This window comes from Podarcis erhardii (assembly GCF_964252035.2).
Source record: "Podarcis erhardii genome assembly, chromosome: 5".
NCBI lineage: Eukaryota > Metazoa > Chordata > Lepidosauria > Squamata > Lacertidae > Podarcis > Podarcis erhardii.
The window spans coordinates 4,571,172-4,589,148 of NC_138509.1; the positions used below are offsets into that span (position 1 = coordinate 4,571,172).

The following is a 17,977-nucleotide window of genomic DNA, read 5'->3' on the forward strand; positions in this document are numbered from 1 at the left end:
AGGATAGCCAACAACCAAAAAGCACCCCATGGTTGCCCATGCCTTGCTCCAAGGCAGCCCTTCCTCTGAGGAAGACAATGTGGGTGAGGTGGCCCCAGAGAGTGCCTGCTCAAACTTTACTACTGTCAAAGCTGAAACAACACCCTGTTCTGTGGAAGGACCTTATGTTCTTCAGACGGAATGAGACCTTGTGGGATAAGATGGCCCAGGAAGGCCTACAAGCATCCATGACAGCCCACTGACTGATGACGTAGCGTTGTCAACAATCTAACTAGGAGGCTGTGCCTAGTGAAAGCAGGAGCAAAGAAGAATGGCCGACTGGGGCCCTTTGCCTTAAATAGCACACCAAGCCTCATCAGATCTGCTGGTAAATGTTTTCTAATGTATGATGAAGCAGACACTTACCAAAAAATGAGTCCACAACTGCAGCATTTTGAATGTGAAATGCCCTGTTCCTGTCTATGTGTACACCACGCAATTAGTAGCTTTAAAAGATTTTTATTTGTCTAACATGCTTGACAGAAAATTACAACAACAATCCAGTTATGCCAAAATGAAAATTTTCATGACCTCAAAAGCTTCTTAATGTCATTCATACATAAAAATGCACAATATTCCAAAGAAATATTCTCAGGGGGAAAAATATTTTTCAGAGAATATATCCTGACTTACATAGAAATGTTCTTGAGGCAAAAAAAGGAAAGGCCTCTTATTTTAATAATATGCTCCACCTCCTTTTTAAGTGTTTCTGAAGTGCTATGAGTTATTGTAAACATTTTAGACTCATTTATCTGTTTCAGGAAGCTTGTTTATTTTGTTTTCTGGGGTTGTCACTAGAAAACTTAAGTAAAGGTGTATTATAAAAATAGCCACATTAAAAGTCTGGTTGAGAATGTAGAATTCCTTCATTTGGAGGAATGACCATGTGCTGAAAGGCTGGTGCAAACTGACCACTTGTCATAGCGGCTTTGCTTTTTCTTGCAACGGTGGCCAGAGATACTGCCATCTACCTGCCATCTAGCCTGGTTTGCAGTAGCCTTTCTGTGCAAAGTTATATCTGCACATCCGATCTTGTGAATAAATTTGATCCACAGTAATATATATTTTTCAGAACACATAAGGTTGCCATAAAATGACAAGTCTTCTTCTTGCGCTCCCTGTTCCATGGATTCCAACCAATCGTCAAATTGAGTACTGAACAAGCAACAAGTCTAGTTATCATTCTGTACCTCTCTCAGATTTGGCCCTGAACTCCACATTCCTGAAGTTATGTGCCTATATATATAGTAGTTAAAATCCACATTTATGTTCCCTGTGATGTGCTCATGTGGATTGCTCCGCAGTTCTTAAACATGTTTGGATCAGCTGCATGCACGCACATTTGCCAGCTTGAGTGAGTGTGGAATTGACCTTTGAGAACTGGGCTGCAAGGGCAAAAGCTATGGCTATGGATACAGTAGTGGCTGAAAATGCAGCAAGTATTTCAAGTCGCATTTGCACATCGTTGTACAGACAGTTGCAGACAGTAGAACTTACTTCTAAGGAAACATGATTAGGTTTGCCCTGTATGAGATTTAACAGCTGCGGAATTCATTAGGGTTTTGGGGGGGAGGGGGCTTTTTAATTCCTGAGTTTACATTTAATTTAAACTACTTCTCTTTCAATTTTTTTGTGCTGTATACTGCATTTCGGTAATCTCCACCATAATATCACTTTCCATATTTAATATCAGATGGAAGAAGATTTTTAAAATTCTCCTATACTCGGTTTTACAAGACTGGAAGATTATAGATTTGAAAAATATGTGCCATAATAATGTGCTTCTTTTGACCTCTTAAATACATGGGGAGTCATTTTATATCTGTAATAATAGTCCCAAGAATCTAGCACAATTATATTTTCCCCTCACTGTGATTATCCTGTGAAACCAGGTTTAAATGAGCAAATGCTAGCATTTAACACACATGAAAACTGTAAACCTTCATAAAGAACCACTTGGCTGAAGAGTCATGTCATTTTAGTAAGTTCAATATAGCACATGGAATATACGTAATACATTGATTTCTCTTGATATAACATGGAATGCACACCCCTTTTCTGTATTAAAAAGTCTTTTTAAAATGATGAAATGTTAGATCTGTTGAAGTATTTCTAGAAGGCTGTGATACCAGATACCTCTGATGTCTGTCCATTCTTGCCTCTCCAGTTATTTCATAAAGAGAAAAGAAAAACACGTTCATAATTTAGCGTATGCTTCGTTTTTACATCAGCAGCTCTGTGCTGCTAGCCAATGTTTTACGCAGGTTGTAGGCTTCATACTTCTGCGTGTGATAATCATGTGTTCCTTGGAGTAGGCAAATCGATAACTATAGGTGGATTGAGTGGCTGGTAATTCACTGTACATGCAGAAGCATTCACGTAGGTGGTAGTTCCATCAGCCATAACTCCGTAACCTAGAATTTAAGAAGATGGTTGTTGTTATTACTCAGTTATACTTGTTAAGACATCTCATCAAACAAGTTTGCCAAGCATTGTAACAAAAACAGAATAAATAATATACAGAATAACTGTAATCCTCCCCCTTCCCCCATCACAGTTAAATCTGAAAAATCCAGCTTGGCATATGATTCAAATACCAAAAGACCAGCACAATAAAATGCAATACAAATCACAGGAGCTAAAACCACCAGCCAGACCATATATAATCTTCTCTCTTTTTTGGCTTCAAATTAACTTTCACTGGAGGGCATTAGGGAATCCGGGAATTCAAAACGGTGGTTGTTTGGCAAAGGCAGCAACAGCAATTCTAGCCTGATATTCTTCAAGTATTTTGACTTTGCAGTTACAGATAGGTAGCCGTGTTGGTCTGCCATGGTCAAAACAAAATAAAAAAATTTTTTTTCCAGTAGCACCTTAAAGACCAACTGAGTTAGTTCTAGGTATGAGCTTTCGTGTGCATGCACACTTCTTCAGATACACTGAAACAGAAGTCACCGGATTCTTATCTCATTATACATGACAAAGCCATTTTTCACCTTCTCACCCCTTGCTTTTTCCTGTTAGACCTATTGCAGTCGTTAAGAGTCGTCAACAGGCTCATCGCAGCTATCTGCCAATCACCCATTCCCACCACCCTTCTGAGTAATACCCCTCCCCACCTTCTCACTATATAGAAAGGTCCGGTGACTTCTGTTTCAGTGTATCTGAAGAAGTGTGCATGCACACGAAAGCTCATACCTAGAACTAACTCAGTTGGTCTTTAAGGTGCTACTGGAAAAAAAAATTTTTTATTTTGTTTTGACTTTGCATTTCATCAGGAAAAGAGCTTCAGTGACCACATCTAGGGTTCTGCTGTGTCCTGGCATTCGAAAAGAGTCAAGACTGGGTGGTGGCAGAAAGTGCAGTGGTGTTTTACGTGGTGACCTCATTGAATCACACCCCATGACAAGGGCTTTGTAGCATCACTACGTGCTGAAAAGGCTAAAGCACCCTTTTCCACTGAATGATGTTACTCCATCTGTCTTCACCGGAATATAAGCAAACAGCATTCTAACTTCCATAATGTTCAGAAACATTTCAAGAAGAAGCAATACTGGCCATTGTCACCCAGGGGATGGTTTCCAGGGAAGTCGTGTGGAGGTATGCTCAAATTCTGTTTCCTACAGTTTAAGTAGCTTTGTGTTGAAACCCAGCCCCAATAGCTTTCTTCTGAAAGCCATCTTGCCAAGGCCTGGGAACTCAGACCCTGCTGTGGTCTTCAGGGGGTGAATGAGACCATTCTCACTAAACTGCCACTTGGCATGCAGGGATGATGTGGAGGTCCTTGGCCTCGGCTTGAAGGTCACAGCAGGGTCTGGACCTCCAAGGTGGTGAACATTAGGACCTGAAGGTCACTTACATGCTCAAACAAGCAAACCGACATTTTTGGATTAAACTCAGAAATGAACAGTAGTAACATGTGTCAGTTGCCAAACCCCTGGTTTTGGAAGAGGAAATAGTTCCTATTTCTCTTGCATGAGGAAACAATGGAGGTGTTAGGCTACTACTGTACTTGAAGGAGGAGTCCACATTCCTGTTTCTTCCTCATTACCTGCCCGCAGTGTGAACTAAATGGCATTAAGGACTCAAAACATTAGCTTTCACACATCACAAACGTTGGCTACAGCTTGTGGTTAGTGAGAAGAGAATTTAGTCAAAAGCCCAGGTTCAGATAAGACAGTAAGCCAAATCTTAGCTGAACTCAGCACGGTGCAGGAGGAGGGGAAAAAGGAACAAAGCAACTCCTGTCTCTATTCTGTATGTTTGCACGTCACTCTTGCAGGTGTTGCTGGCCTGCTATCCATTCCAGAGCTTCCTCTTCCCACCCCAGGCAACTACTAAGCTTGCTTTTTGCCAGCCGTTATGAAGACACCCCCCCTTTTTTCTTTGTACTCTTTCATGTCCCTGCTTTTATCTTCAACCGCATTTCCATGCCTCCTACTCCCTCTTTGTTTGCAGCCCCTTTTGCTCCTATTGTTACCTCCGTTCCTTTTCCTCCAGCCTTCTCCATATTCTTCTCAACTCCCCACTGCACCCCAATTTCCATGCTGCCTCTATTCTACTTTATGCACTTACTTCACGATGATATGCATTACTGTATCTTTAAGATGAATGGACTCTTAAGAGCAAACCTGTTCAGTTCAGTTCAGTTCAGTTGATAGATATTGTTCATATATGGGTCTTGGCTTATAAATACATACAAGAGCATGAGAAAGTTGGCAACACTCCTGCACTTTTTGAGACCGTTAAAAAACAAAAGGCTGGAAATGCCATGAAAACATTGCAGGCTCCATGCTTCAGCTCCTAAGTAGCTGCGCTGCCTACAAAGTTCAGTAGCTTTTCCTAAACAGTTTTTAAAGGGGCGAGACTGAACAGCTGCTGAAGATAAGAATGGGGGGAAATGTTCGAAGAAACTCTGAGGGGGGGGGGAAGGGAGGGAGGGGGAGAAAGAGGGAGAATGTAGGATTTCATCAGCCCTCAATAAACTGAAACTGAGCCCCGGCTGCAGAACGAACAGTTGGCAACAGCACTCAAATAATGGTGATTCTGTCACCATTTGAAGGGAGCAGCAGAAAATATAGTTTCAGGTGGGACATTTTTGATAGGAAAAAAGTTTTAGAGGGGAGAGAACAGTATGTTATTATTCCTCCCCAAGGTTCTATAAATGACAACTACAGATGTAGCTTTGGCTGGTTGAGGGAAGATTTCTACTGCTCACAGCATGCAGACACTATAAAGAAGAGCTTGTTGTTCTAAGGCTGTCTATAGAACTTACTTGGGAGTTCTTCCCTGAGGAACCTGAACGTCCCAGGATAACATCTAGCTTGCCGTTTCCTACTTGTTTTCTTTAAGTTCCTGTCATCTGCAATAAATAATGTTCTGTATCCTTTATCATGCTGTTGCCAAAGCAAACACTCCATACTCACCAGTGCATTGTAGTGGACTATTTAGTTCTGGGTAGTATTTGTGCTACAAGTTGTCACAGCAGTGATTTGACTGGTTTTGCTTTCACAAAAGACTAATGATGCACATTGCAAGAGAGTGTATCTCAAGTATCCATGTGTGGAAATAACTGCTCGCCCATCTGGTGCAGACACCCACGATCTCCTTGGAGACAAGCTAGTCTGCCGCACCTGGCCTGCCTTCCCAGCGCCACGGGGCGTTGGGGTTCCCGCCTAACCCCTATTAAAACTGGCCAATCTGCAGTGTTGCTGGGGCCAGGGCCAGGTGAGCGTACCATGAGTGAGAAGGCTTCACTCCAGTCCACTCTGGGGTTTTATAAGCAGGGCAGAGCCAGCGCTGGACGCGCAGTCAGCTCCAGAGCTGACATGCATGTGCCTGGGGGGGGGGGGGGGGAGTTGTGAAATGTTTATTTGTATGATGAGTTGAGATTCCTGTATTGCAGGGGCTTGGACCTCCAACTCTACAATTCTATGATTCTATATTCTATCGCCATGCTATATTTCATATTGGTTTTTAAATTTCCTTGAGTTTCAAAAGGGTTGTGCTGTTAAATAAATTGACAGTATCAGTGTAACTGATTATAATGTGATGTTCGTAACAGAAATAAAGGCACTGTTGTTTTAGAAAACGATAAATATGTCAGATCAGTTCTGGAAAAGGAAGCTACTGACATTGTTTAGTAACTAGCAGTCAGTTGCCCCTCAGGATCCACGTACTATGGCTTTTCTTTTAGAAATTTTAGGGAACTAAAGTGGACATAATTCAGGTGACATCATATTATCACAGTATGTTACAACCTTGGCCTTCAACAATAGTAACAGAAGTTGGACCTCTTCAATTTGTATTTGGTGGGGTCCGGCATCTAATGAAAGTTTGACCTGGAATTCAATCTATACACAAAAAGAGGCTTTCTGACCTTCATGGATGTGTCCAAAAACATGAAGACGTGGTTGTATTCGTCTCTGGACTGTATTCAGCAGCTCAACACATCCCACTCTTTGCATTTTCTTAGGAACCCAATCTAAGAAACCTTTAGAATAAAAGATACAGTACAAAAGAAGAACAAAGAAAACAGATATTATCTGAGGAATTTTATAACCTGAATTTTAAAAATGCACAGCACTGAACCTCTCTCCCTAGTTCTTGTGACTGTGTCTCTATGAAGAATTATCTTTGAAACTGCATTTATAAAGAATTTGAATAAAATGGAATAATCAAACTATGCAAACAAAGGGGATTAAGACTAATCTTACTGCTAACAACAAAGGTGTGTGTGGGGGGGTAGATATGGTTTTAAATAAATGCTAATAAATATTTGTTAACAAATGTACAGTTTAATATTAAACTAAATGTATAGTTTAATAAGCTTAAGACATATCTGCTGTTTTCCTGCATCCAGCTATTCTTCTGCTTTGAGTCCTAGTGAAATAAATTGAATACCAGCCATTATGTTCAAACCATGGTGCCTAATATCAAGTTCTCATGGAGTACAGGCAAACACCTAAAATGAATGGAAATGGAAATTTGATGACTTAATGTATTGTGGCCCCCATGTGAGAAGAAAAAGTACCTAATCTCATGCATAGTATACTGGAGTTTCTAATAACATTCCTGACAAGAATAAAATTATCTGAAGGTGGGGAATATTGTAGTTACTCTTTTTTAATCTTCGGTATTAGAAGTGCTTAATCCGCAGTATAGCACACCATTTTTAAAGACTCATTGTTAGTGCTGTGGTTCAGTAGGGTGAGAGATGTTAGCAGTTGCCAGCTGAGGTCAGAAAATGACCTCTCATTTCCATTCTCGTTCCTATTGCCTCTTTGTGATGCTTACTATGTTAAAACAATGGCTAGAGACTGAAGTGAAGGAGCCTTACTGTAAGGAAATAAAAACATGCGACATCATCATCATCATCATCATCATCATCATCAGAGTTTGGATTTGATATCCCACCTTTCACTCCCTTTAAGGAGTCTCAAAGTGGCTAACATTCTCCTTTCCCTTCCTCCCCCACAACAAACACTCTGTGAGGCGAGTGGGGCTGAGAGACTTCAGAGAATTGAGACTGGCCCAAGGTCACCCAGCAGCTGCATGTGGAGGAGCGGGGAAGCGAACCCGGTTCCCCAGATTACGAGTCTACCGCTCTTAACCACTACACCACACTGGCTCTCAAGTGTAAGTGTAACATTTACCAGTTGCTGGAAACCGCAGGAGGGGAGAGGGCTGTTGTGCTCAGATTCTGCTTGTGGACTTCCCACAGGCATCTGGTTGGCCACTGTGAGAACAGGATGCTGGACCAGGTGAGCCTTTAGCCTGAGACCCAGCAGCCTCTTCTTAATGCTCTTGTGCGTTTTCTGCCAGTTTCAGCCATATGGAAGATTTCTAACCAGAATTCTGTGCGTATTACCCATAGCATGCCAAATGCTTCTGTTCAGTTCTGTGTTCTGCTGGGACTAGCAAAGCTTTTAAATGTTATCTATATGGTGCTCAATATGCAAAATAAATAAATAAATAAATAAATAAATAAATAAATAAATAATAATAATAATGGCATATAATCTAAAACAGGGGTGGCCAACTCTCAAGAGACTGTGATCTACTTTCAGAATTAAAAACTGGCAGTGATCTACCCCCATTTTTAGGGGGTTCGGCTCAAAGTTGTTGAGTTTTTTTTAGGGAGGAGGAAAGCCTCCTTTTCTCCTCCCTAAAACCTAGGGGTTAAAAAAACCTTTTTTGGGGTGGGAGTTCTGTTTTTGGGAGGGTTAAAGGATAGGGACAAAAGGGTAAAGTCACTCAGAAGAATATCACTATAGATCAAAACAGCTGCACAGAGAAAGCACCATCTTCCCTTCCAGAGATCATACAACAAGGGTGGGGTGAGGCAGGAGTCAGTTTTAGGAAAGGGAAAGGAAAGGGAACCGGAGATCAACCCCTATCTACCAAAACCTCGTGGGGATCTACCAGTAGATCGCGATCGACCTGTTGGACATCCCTGATCTAAAGCATCCCTGCCTCAAATCAAAGGCAAAGTTTGCGCAAAGTGCTGCAATACATATTAGATTCTTCATGCTTCCACTTGTTGCAAGAGGGTGCACAGGGTCTTGTGCAAGTGGAAGAAACCGTTCTATTTCGTTTTGCTTTTCTCATGAAATCCTCTCGCACAAGGTACAAAATGGCCATTCTAGGAACATAAGAAGAGCTGTGCTGAATCAAGTCTTACAGGCCGATCTATTCCGGTATCCTGCTCTCACAGTGGCCAACCAGATGTCTGTGAGGAGCTAGCATGCAGGATCCTACCCACTTGTGATTTCCAGTAACTGGTATTCGGAGCCACACTGCCTCCAACGGTCGAGGCAGAACATCACCAGCATAACCCTTCCGCCAAGGACAAGGAAGGGAAAGTACATAATGGAAAAAGTATCTCCCATATAGAATGTCCTGAGCAGCAAACAGAGACTGAAACTCAAACCGCTGCTGGTCCAGTGGCTGGAAATAGTTAATTATAAATAAGCCTGTCTGTAAAGACAAAAAGTATTTCCACTTCAAAAACTTTGCAAACTAAAATCCATGAAATTAACTTCTCCATTAAATTAAGCATTATTTATGTTGAACATGTTTCTGTTTGCATGCAATATCAGCCTTCTGAAGCTTTCCCATATGTTTGCAGCTTATTATGTACACCTGACTACACAAACTAAGAATAATTGATTACACCTAGCTAACAATTAGATATTGCTTTAGATTCCCCCTTCCTCCCCCATGCTTGGTGACTTGAAAACAGGGATCTGTAACTGGCAGGAAAGTATAAATCTTTGTCACCAACAATCAAACAGACTGTTTGATAAAGACATAAAGGAGAAATGAAAGCTTGTTTAAAAACAAAAGACAAAAGGAGTAAAAGTCCCCCCCAAGAGAAAAGAAAGAATTCTGAATCAGGCCAGGGATGGATGTAGAGATTTATTCATACTGTATTCTAACTTGAGCCAAGGGCTCAGGGTGGCTGCTATGCACTTTAAACAACTCACTTTAAACAATGCACTTTTACTCAAAGTAAAAATCCACTGGGTCCCAACAAGTTCAAAATATTCCTGCCTAACCACCTTATTACCAGCATAACCCCAGGCATGTAAAACTAGTTATAAATGGATATACTTGTAGGAAGTGGTGCCAGAGAAAAAGCAAAGTGCATTTCTGTGGGCAAGTGAGCACTGTGGTTGAGGATTCTGGTATTTGAGGATTCTGATATGAACTGATCTGATCCATACCTCCTCCCAAACTAGATGGGAACTTGGTTATTTCACTGGCATTTGCACTTCCTGAATATTCTGGCAGCTTTTGTTTTTGCTCATTTTTAAAAAAAACCATGGATTTTGAGAGGAAAACGCTTAGAAAGCCATTATTAAAAAAACTTACTTTTTTTTACAATGTTCACAGATTAAAGTGTAAGATAGATGGATGACAGGGGCCAGAAATATGTTGATCTGAGCATTCTTAAGCAGTACCAAATCATCTTTAAACTCCTAAGTGAAACATGCATACAAGATAATTCCAAAACTGGGTAAATCACTAAAGCTACAAAATTCATGATGCTGGGATAGCTCAGTTGGTAGAACATGAAAGGGAGTTGGACTACATGTCCTCTGTGGTCCCTTCCAACTCTATGATTCAATAATTCTATGAAAATGAAATTTCTTGATTAGGATCTGCAAATCCCTCATTCCTTCTCATCAATGAACATGCCTTTAGAACCCCCGGTGCACCTTTAAGCAACCAATTTCATTAAAAGATCATGGGTATTCTTGGAGGGAGGGAGTTATGATAAAGTTTTAAACAAGTCAAAAATCCTCACGGAGACTTTTTGCCTCCATTCCTTCCACCTAAAAAGCTAGCTAGCTGGTTGGAATGAGTAGCTGCGCCCCCCGCCCAGTTACTGGGGGCATTAAAAGGGTATTTCTGATGTCAATTTTCTAGGTTTATTCCAGACGTCTATTACGTCTAACTTCATTTGGCAACATAACTCCTGAACTCAGGTTCGCTACAGCCATAGACCCTTGCCCATTCCTTTTATACCTCCCAAGCTCTCATCTCATTCTCCAACTTTCACAATGAATAACAAAGACTACAAGGATTTTGGGTGGGCAATTTAGCTTTAATCTCTAGGGCTTTGTTAACTACAACTAAGCTTGTATCTTCACAGGTACTTCTAACATTATTTCTGGAAAGTTTTTAGCTATAAAAAAACTTTGCAGTTAACCTCTTTGGCTTAGGCTCAAAGCTGTCTGTGATTTAATGCAAGGAGCAGGATTCAAGTCAGACAGCCTGTTGCAACGTCATCCCATGGGCCCTATAGAGAAGAAATAAGCTGTCACTGGAATTATGAAACAGACAGCCGCTACATCTTATTGGAGTCTATAATAAATCTAATGTCACAGAGCAATAACCATCTCCAATGCACTTTCTAGGGTACCCTGCTGAAAGTCCCCAAAACTTTCAACAGTGTTGTAATATTTTTTTTGCGGGGGGGGGGGGGGAATAGTAAGACAGTGAATTTTCCACTTTTTACAAAGCCTATGGCACCATAACTATCAGCTCATTAAAGTAGGTCAACAAGAAAAAGAGATATTAATGGAGCAACTGTTGCCATCAATAATATTTTGCAGCTAGGATAAATTATAAGCAACCTGTATCTATCAGGAAATTTAAGAAGTCTCAACAAAGATTCAGAATGGAATAATAACCCATTTCCAGACGTCTTTCCTAACACTTAGGAGTTAGAGCATGATCTAGCTTTATATTCCATTGCTCAAAATTAGTGAGTTTAAGCATGTAGGCGAATATCTCCTATTGACATAAGTAGGAGCTCAGTTAGTAGAGCATGAGATTTTTAATCTCAGGGTTGTGGGTTCGAGACCCACGTTGGGCTAAAGATTCCTGCATTGCATAGGGTTGGTCTTGATGACCCTTGTGGTCCCTTCCAACTCTACAGTTCCATGATATTATGTTTATGATTAATATATCGCACCCATCTGACTGGGTTGCCCCAGCGACTTTGGGCAGATTCCAACAAATATAAAAACATAATAAAACATCAAACATTAAAAACTTCCCTATACAGGTGTCAGGGAACTGCCATCAGTGCCAGAGGGAGAGAGCAAAAGCCAGAGGGATTCCAGAGAGCGTCCAGGGATCGGGAGAAGCAGCCCATCTTCTGGGGAAGAGAATCAACGTAGCACCAGTGGAGAAGGGGGGCAGATGGGGGAAGCGGCGAGGCGGTCTCATGACTCTTTGCCTGGGACCAGCGGGGAGAATAGGGGTCCTCCGTTGCCCACGCCCTCCTTGCGCAGAAGACTTCCGCGCAGGGAGAGTAGGAGGAGACTAGGTGTCAAAGAGCTTCTTTGCTGGAAGAAGTTTAAGAAACGCCCACTGACGGATTCTGCCAGCGATTGAGTCAGCCACGGGTGAGTGGCTGTCCGGACAGAAAAGGTTCACTTTGGCAACCCAGCCAGGTGTTTGCACCCAGCCGGGGAGATGCCTGCTTACGCACGAGCAACCCCTAGAACCATTACAGCAGGGCTGCCTTCAAAGGTCTTCTAAAAGTTGTGTGGTTATTGACATCTGATGGGAGGGGGGTATTCCATCTAAAGTTGATTCTAAAGTGCTTAACTCATATATTATCTTGCTCACATGCATGCATTCACTAACCCTTGGAATCTTGGAAGATAGGCTGGTATTATTGTCATCACATTGCAAATGGAGGGCTGAGTGACAGTGTCATGTCTAAGATCATACAGCGAGTTTATGGCTGAAATGCACTTGGAACTGGGAAAGTCTAGATCACAGCTCATGTTACATGAACCACTATATTACACTAGCTTTTAAATATGCAGGCAAGCTGAAGTATGGGAGGTGATTCAGTTTTTCAAGATAAACCAGAGACTCCACAGCTCATTACAAAAAGATGGCATTCAGCGAATGAACATCTTTTTGTGAAAAAAAAATTGCATCCCATTCTCTGAGGAACATGAGCTGATTTTTCTGCACATGACCTTTGGAAACCTCCCAATTCTATGATTCAAAGCATGTTCATCAAACATGTGAAGACTTCCAGGCATAGGAATTCAAATGTTCCATGAACATACACATTGGGGATGCAAGGTTAGCATGTATTTTATGTGTGTGCTTTTGGAATGCCTGTTTGCTTCCACTGAACTCTGCATGCATCTTTGCAGCATAGCACATATTGCAGACACCGCAAAGAAACAAAATCTTGTAGCAGTACACTAGAACTTCACACTGCATAAGCAATGTGTTACTATAGTTTTCCTATTTCATTGTTATAATCTTGGTTATTTCAATCATTAAATCACTAAAGCGTCCTGTAATTATTTATTTATTATTTTATTTTATTAAATTTGTATACCAGCCTAAACCCATAGATCTCGGGGTGCTTTACAACATAAAATCCTAATACAGTGGTACCTTGGTTTATAACCATAATCCGTTCCGGAGGTCCATTTGTAAACCAAAACAGGTTGTTACAAATGTAAAAAGGTGCGCTTTTGCCAAAGGGGGCCTCCAAAAAATATTTGTTCGTAATCCCCCCCCCCCCCGCCAAAAGGGTTGCAAACTGGGACATGCACTTCCGGGTTTGACGTGTTTGTAATCCAAAACGTATGCAAACCAAGACGTATGCAAATCAAAGTACCACTGTATAAAAAACAGAAATGAGGACCGCAAGCATGAGTGGAATACTGTTTCACTCTAAAGCATTGCAGAATCACACCCCTTTAAACCCACACATTCTAAGTGGCAGCAGAATCTACAAACTATTACTTGCAATGACACAACACAGATAAATAATGACCAGAAACATTTTTCAGTGTTTTCTTACCAAGAGGTGGTCCATGTGTTATAAGAATATCTATTCCATCTGGAATTAGGTTCCATTTCTCTAAAAGTGCTTGGCCTCGTGGAAGATTAAAGCCCCAGCCATAAAACCAAGGTTGCCTGCCAAAAAAGGGGGAGATTTTCTTCAGTGCTATATACACATTGGATTAGTCAGTCAAGACCAAGAACGAAACATTCTGTTCAACTTTGTTCATAATGGATACAAGTACATATTCTGGGTTGCATGGCTTGGGGAATATTCCTTCAAGCCGTGTAAAACAAATGGAAAGGTTTGCATTGTGGTGTTGGTGTGTGTGTGTAGCACACAATTAAGGAAAGAATTACTAACAGCACCTATTTTGGTTTGTGTACTTTATATATGTGGACAGGTCAATTTCTGTTCTCTCAGTTTCTCATTTGTCTAATCTTAAATTCAGTTCTACACATTTCCATATTAGTTTGTGAATACTGTGTTGAAGTAAGAGTAATGAAAACGCAGCTAAGAAGCTCAAATCATATACCGGTATATGACTGACACCCTTCTTTGGAAATTAAACCAATGTCCAGGCTTTAACATTCAAAAACTTTACTTGCAGAAACTTATAGTTGTAGATGAATTAGAACATGATATTTAAATGCACATGCTTCTCTAAGCATGGCCTTACGGTCTCTTTTTCTAACTTCCAAACAACTGTATTTTCCTCTTTCCAGAGCTCAGCACTCAACCTTCTGTTTCTCAATTAGGCCATGCCTTGCAGATCCTATGAGAGATTTCCACTTTTACCTTCTTCTGCAGCTTTGCTCTGTTTCTTTCAAGCAGAGAAGGTGCACTCCAACACTCTATTCAACTTAGCAGTGTTCACGGCTAAATTCTAAAATACAGTAATCTTGCTTTACATAATCTCCTTCACCAGATATCTCACATGTGACCAACTTTAGCCAAACACATGAGAATAATTCAATTACCCTGGCAGAATCCGAGACCAAGGAGAAGAGTTGGTGGAAGAAGATTGGAAGAAATTTAAAGTTTATCTACAGAAACATTGTAAAATTAAGGAATGTTAGAAGGATGTTGGAATGAAGTAATGTGGTTTTAGCAGAAATGATATAAAGGATTAAGTAAAAATGGATTGTTAATTGGTGAAAGAACAGAATGCAAAATTATATTAAGATAAATTATTACGATAGAAATAAAGATGGAAAGGATTTGCTGAAATATCTAATTGAATTAGAATACAATAAAGGGAGGTGTGAGGAGGTCAAGGAAATAAGCAAAGGAAACAAAGTTATGTAAAGGATTGATTTTTTTCTTTAATTATCTGCATCTTTTTTCTGTTTTTTTCCCTCTGTTCTTGTATTGTTTTGTATTTTTTTTTTCTGTTTAAATATGTTTTTTTTTCTTTTTGTAACCTTTAAAATCTCAATAAAAATCTATTGGGGGGAAAAAAGAGAATAATTCAATTACGAACCAAATTTAAACACAGAGTAATCCATACAAACATTTACAATTTCAGTGTATTAAAAAATTATACTGTTTTGCATTTTAGTGCAAATTTATCCTAATATACAGGGATATATGCAGTTTTGACTGTTTCACACATTACTGCAAAGCAATGCTACCTAATACATTTTTGTATGTTATTTTCATTGATATGTGCATTTTATGCACTCTTTAATTTAGCATATATGCACTTTGTATTTGGTTGGAGCACGCCACTGCAAAATTAAGAGACGCAGAAATTTTAAAGGATGTCTGTGTTTTAGTTGTGTATCATTTCAGAAAGTGCATGGATTCACCTTTACATGCAAACTGAATAAATTTTCTCATCCCATTCCTGCTTCAGAATACCCCATCAAACCCAATGTAGTTTACTGAAGAATAAACTGGGAATTCTAATGTGAGGTAGCCATGGTGAAAATTGAAGTAGCGCTGTCTTTGCTGGATTAGTTTTTTTTGTTTCTGGCACCACCCACTGCCAGTTTGCAGACCTTGATGGATTATCCTTGAGGCAATGCAGACCTGGAATACAACAAGGCATTGGGAGGGACTCAAGTTTTCGTATCCTACGGCATAGCACTATTACGTGACAAACTGACCTTTCCCGACTTGCCTTTTCTATAGTTATTCAAGAATCATACACCCGACCCTCCTACAGCAACTCCTCCAGTAATACACGGCTAAACAGTTGCCATCCAACTTTATGAACATTAACCTGGAGATTAGGGGTGTGCAGCTTGTTGTAATATAGTGGTGCCCCGCAAGACGAATGCCTCGCAAGACGAAAAACTCGCTAGACGAAAGGGTTTTCCGTTTTCCGAGGTGCTTCGCAAGACGAATTTCCCTATGGGCTTGCTTCGCAAGACGAAAACGTCTTGCGGGTTTGCTTCCTTTTTCTTAAAGCCGTTAATACCCGGGGAATCCGCGCTCCGCAAGACGAAAAAATCGCAAGACGAAGCAACTCGCGGAACGAATTAATTTTGTCTTGTGAGGCACCACTGTATCAGCCTGTTAATGAGTCAAACAACAACACAGGATAATTTGGTCCCTGCACATGGTCAGATTAAATGTGTGCTAAATCAAAACATATTTTACTGCTATTATGTAAAATTTATTTAGCAATATAGAAAAGTAAGATCCTTGCCAATTATTAAAGCTGTACTGGAAACAATAATGTGTATTAAATTATACACAACTCTGTCCACAGCTTAAATGTTTTTAATAAATTAATTGGCCATGCCTGCTTAGCCTGCTAAATTATCTTATTAAAACAAATACATCAGTTGATATGGTATTTAATTAAGATAGCAGTTTCACCTGTAGATGGCATGTCCAACCATTTTTAATGGTCCGAAAGACAATTGCCTAAATCGAGATGTATATTAACAGCAATGTCAGCAGGACTGAAGTTCCTATTGAAGGGAGGGGGGCAGTTCTAAGAAAAATCTGATAAAAACAAAACAAAAAACTAAATCTCTGGTTTCCAAAATTTGAAATTAACAACTAATCTTTCCAGTTACTCAATTACTAGTATATAACGTTTTATTCTGGCATTTGATATGCTAATTATTACTATTCCAATCCTTCAAATTCAAATATTTGACTCTGAAGTTACTATTTTAAACTGTGTTCATTATGTAAGGAAGTTAAAGGGATTGCAATCTCAGTAATTAAAATTTATCACTACAGTGGCAAACAATTGCTTCCTGGCAATACTGCAAGTAATGGAGTGTGGGGTTGATACTCTTGAATATGTTTGTGGGTTTTCATCTTTCTGATGGACTGCTGAATGGGGCTTTTGCTATATCCCTTACAGAAGGAACAACAAACAACAGACTGTTATAATTTAATAAGTTTTATGATAATTGCAATGTTAGTGCTTAGCAATATAGGCACATCAACTACACTTCTTTTACAGATGTTACTTTGGAGAAGGCTTTACACTACTTCCTTGCTACATCAACAAAAGACAGAGAATTCTTTCAAGAAATGCTCTGAACTATTCTTTGTATACTGCAAGGCAAAGACAAAAGGAAGTGGCCCTGAAGCTGCAATTTATCTTCTTCCACTACTGATGAATTGCTAGTGCTTTCAGAAATTAACGTGCTGTCTGCAATCTTTCTGAAGCTTTTTTCATATTTCCTCTGTGTGTGTGTGTGTTGGAATGTTTGTAGAATACTGCATTCCAGGAGCTATTATAAATGCAAACAAGCCTGAATATAAAATAAATTTTATTTGAGAGAATAAGTTCCAAGTTACTAGTAGAAAAGAAATGGCAGAAATGCTCCAGAATGCTTCTCCCCTCTTTTGAGAACACATATTCTCTCTCTGATCATGTCACTCCCTTTATAGTCTTTGTAGTATTGCTTGTTCACTTGGAAGTCCTTAATGTTAAAGTTCGATATTCCATGACTATCAGAACTACAAGGTTTTACTGAAGACAGATGTGAAAACCATCCCTCCCGACTCCTGTTTCCAGCCCTCAAAAGTTCTAACTAAATTCTACTACAGATGGGGAAGAGACAGGCATATGCAACACATATAGGGTTAATATTACTGCATGGTCCTATTTTACAGACAGAAAGATAATCTAACAGGCTTCCTCTTTTATTGCCAACATCAGGGAGAGAAGTCAATATGCATATATTGGCTCTCATTTCCTAAGCATCATTTTCCATCATTTTGTCTCCATACAAGTACACCTGGAACTGATCCCATGTGTATAGTTAAAGCTATGGTTTTCCCAGTCATGATGTATGGAAGTGAGAGCTGGACCATAAAGAAGGCCAAAGAATTGATGCTTTTGAATTATGGTGCTGGAGGAGACTCTTGAGAGTCCCATGGACTGCAAGAAGATCAAACACATCCATTCTTAAGGCAATCAACCCTGAGTGCTCACTGGAAGGACAGATTGTGAAGCTGAGGCTCCAATACTTTGGCCACCTCATGAGAAGAGAAGACTCCCTGGAAAAGACCCTGATGTTGGGAAAATGGAGGGCACAAGGAGAAAGGGACGACAGAGGACGAGATGGTTGGACGGTGTTCTCGAAGCTACAAACATGAGTCTGACCAAACTGCGGGAGGCAGTGG

General features: G+C 40.2%; 1 protein-coding gene across 2 annotated transcripts in view; it reads right to left on the reverse strand.

Moving 5' to 3' along the window:
- Nucleotides 1-482: 482 nt before the first annotated feature.
- Nucleotides 483-17,977, reverse strand: part of MPPED1 (metallophosphoesterase domain containing 1) — an 89,592-nt gene continuing 72,097 nt past the window's right edge. For both annotated transcript variants that reach the window (XM_081861032.1, XM_081861033.1), the window contains exons 6-8: nucleotides 13,394-13,509; nucleotides 6,419-6,532; nucleotides 483-2,453 (exon numbers count right to left, since the gene is read on the reverse strand). In XM_081861032.1, coding sequence (XP_081717158.1) covers nucleotides 2,335-2,453; nucleotides 6,419-6,532; nucleotides 13,394-13,509 — 349 coding nt within the window. In that variant the 3' untranslated portion in view covers nucleotides 483-2,334. The remainder of the gene's footprint in view (nucleotides 2,454-6,418; nucleotides 6,533-13,393; nucleotides 13,510-17,977) is intronic.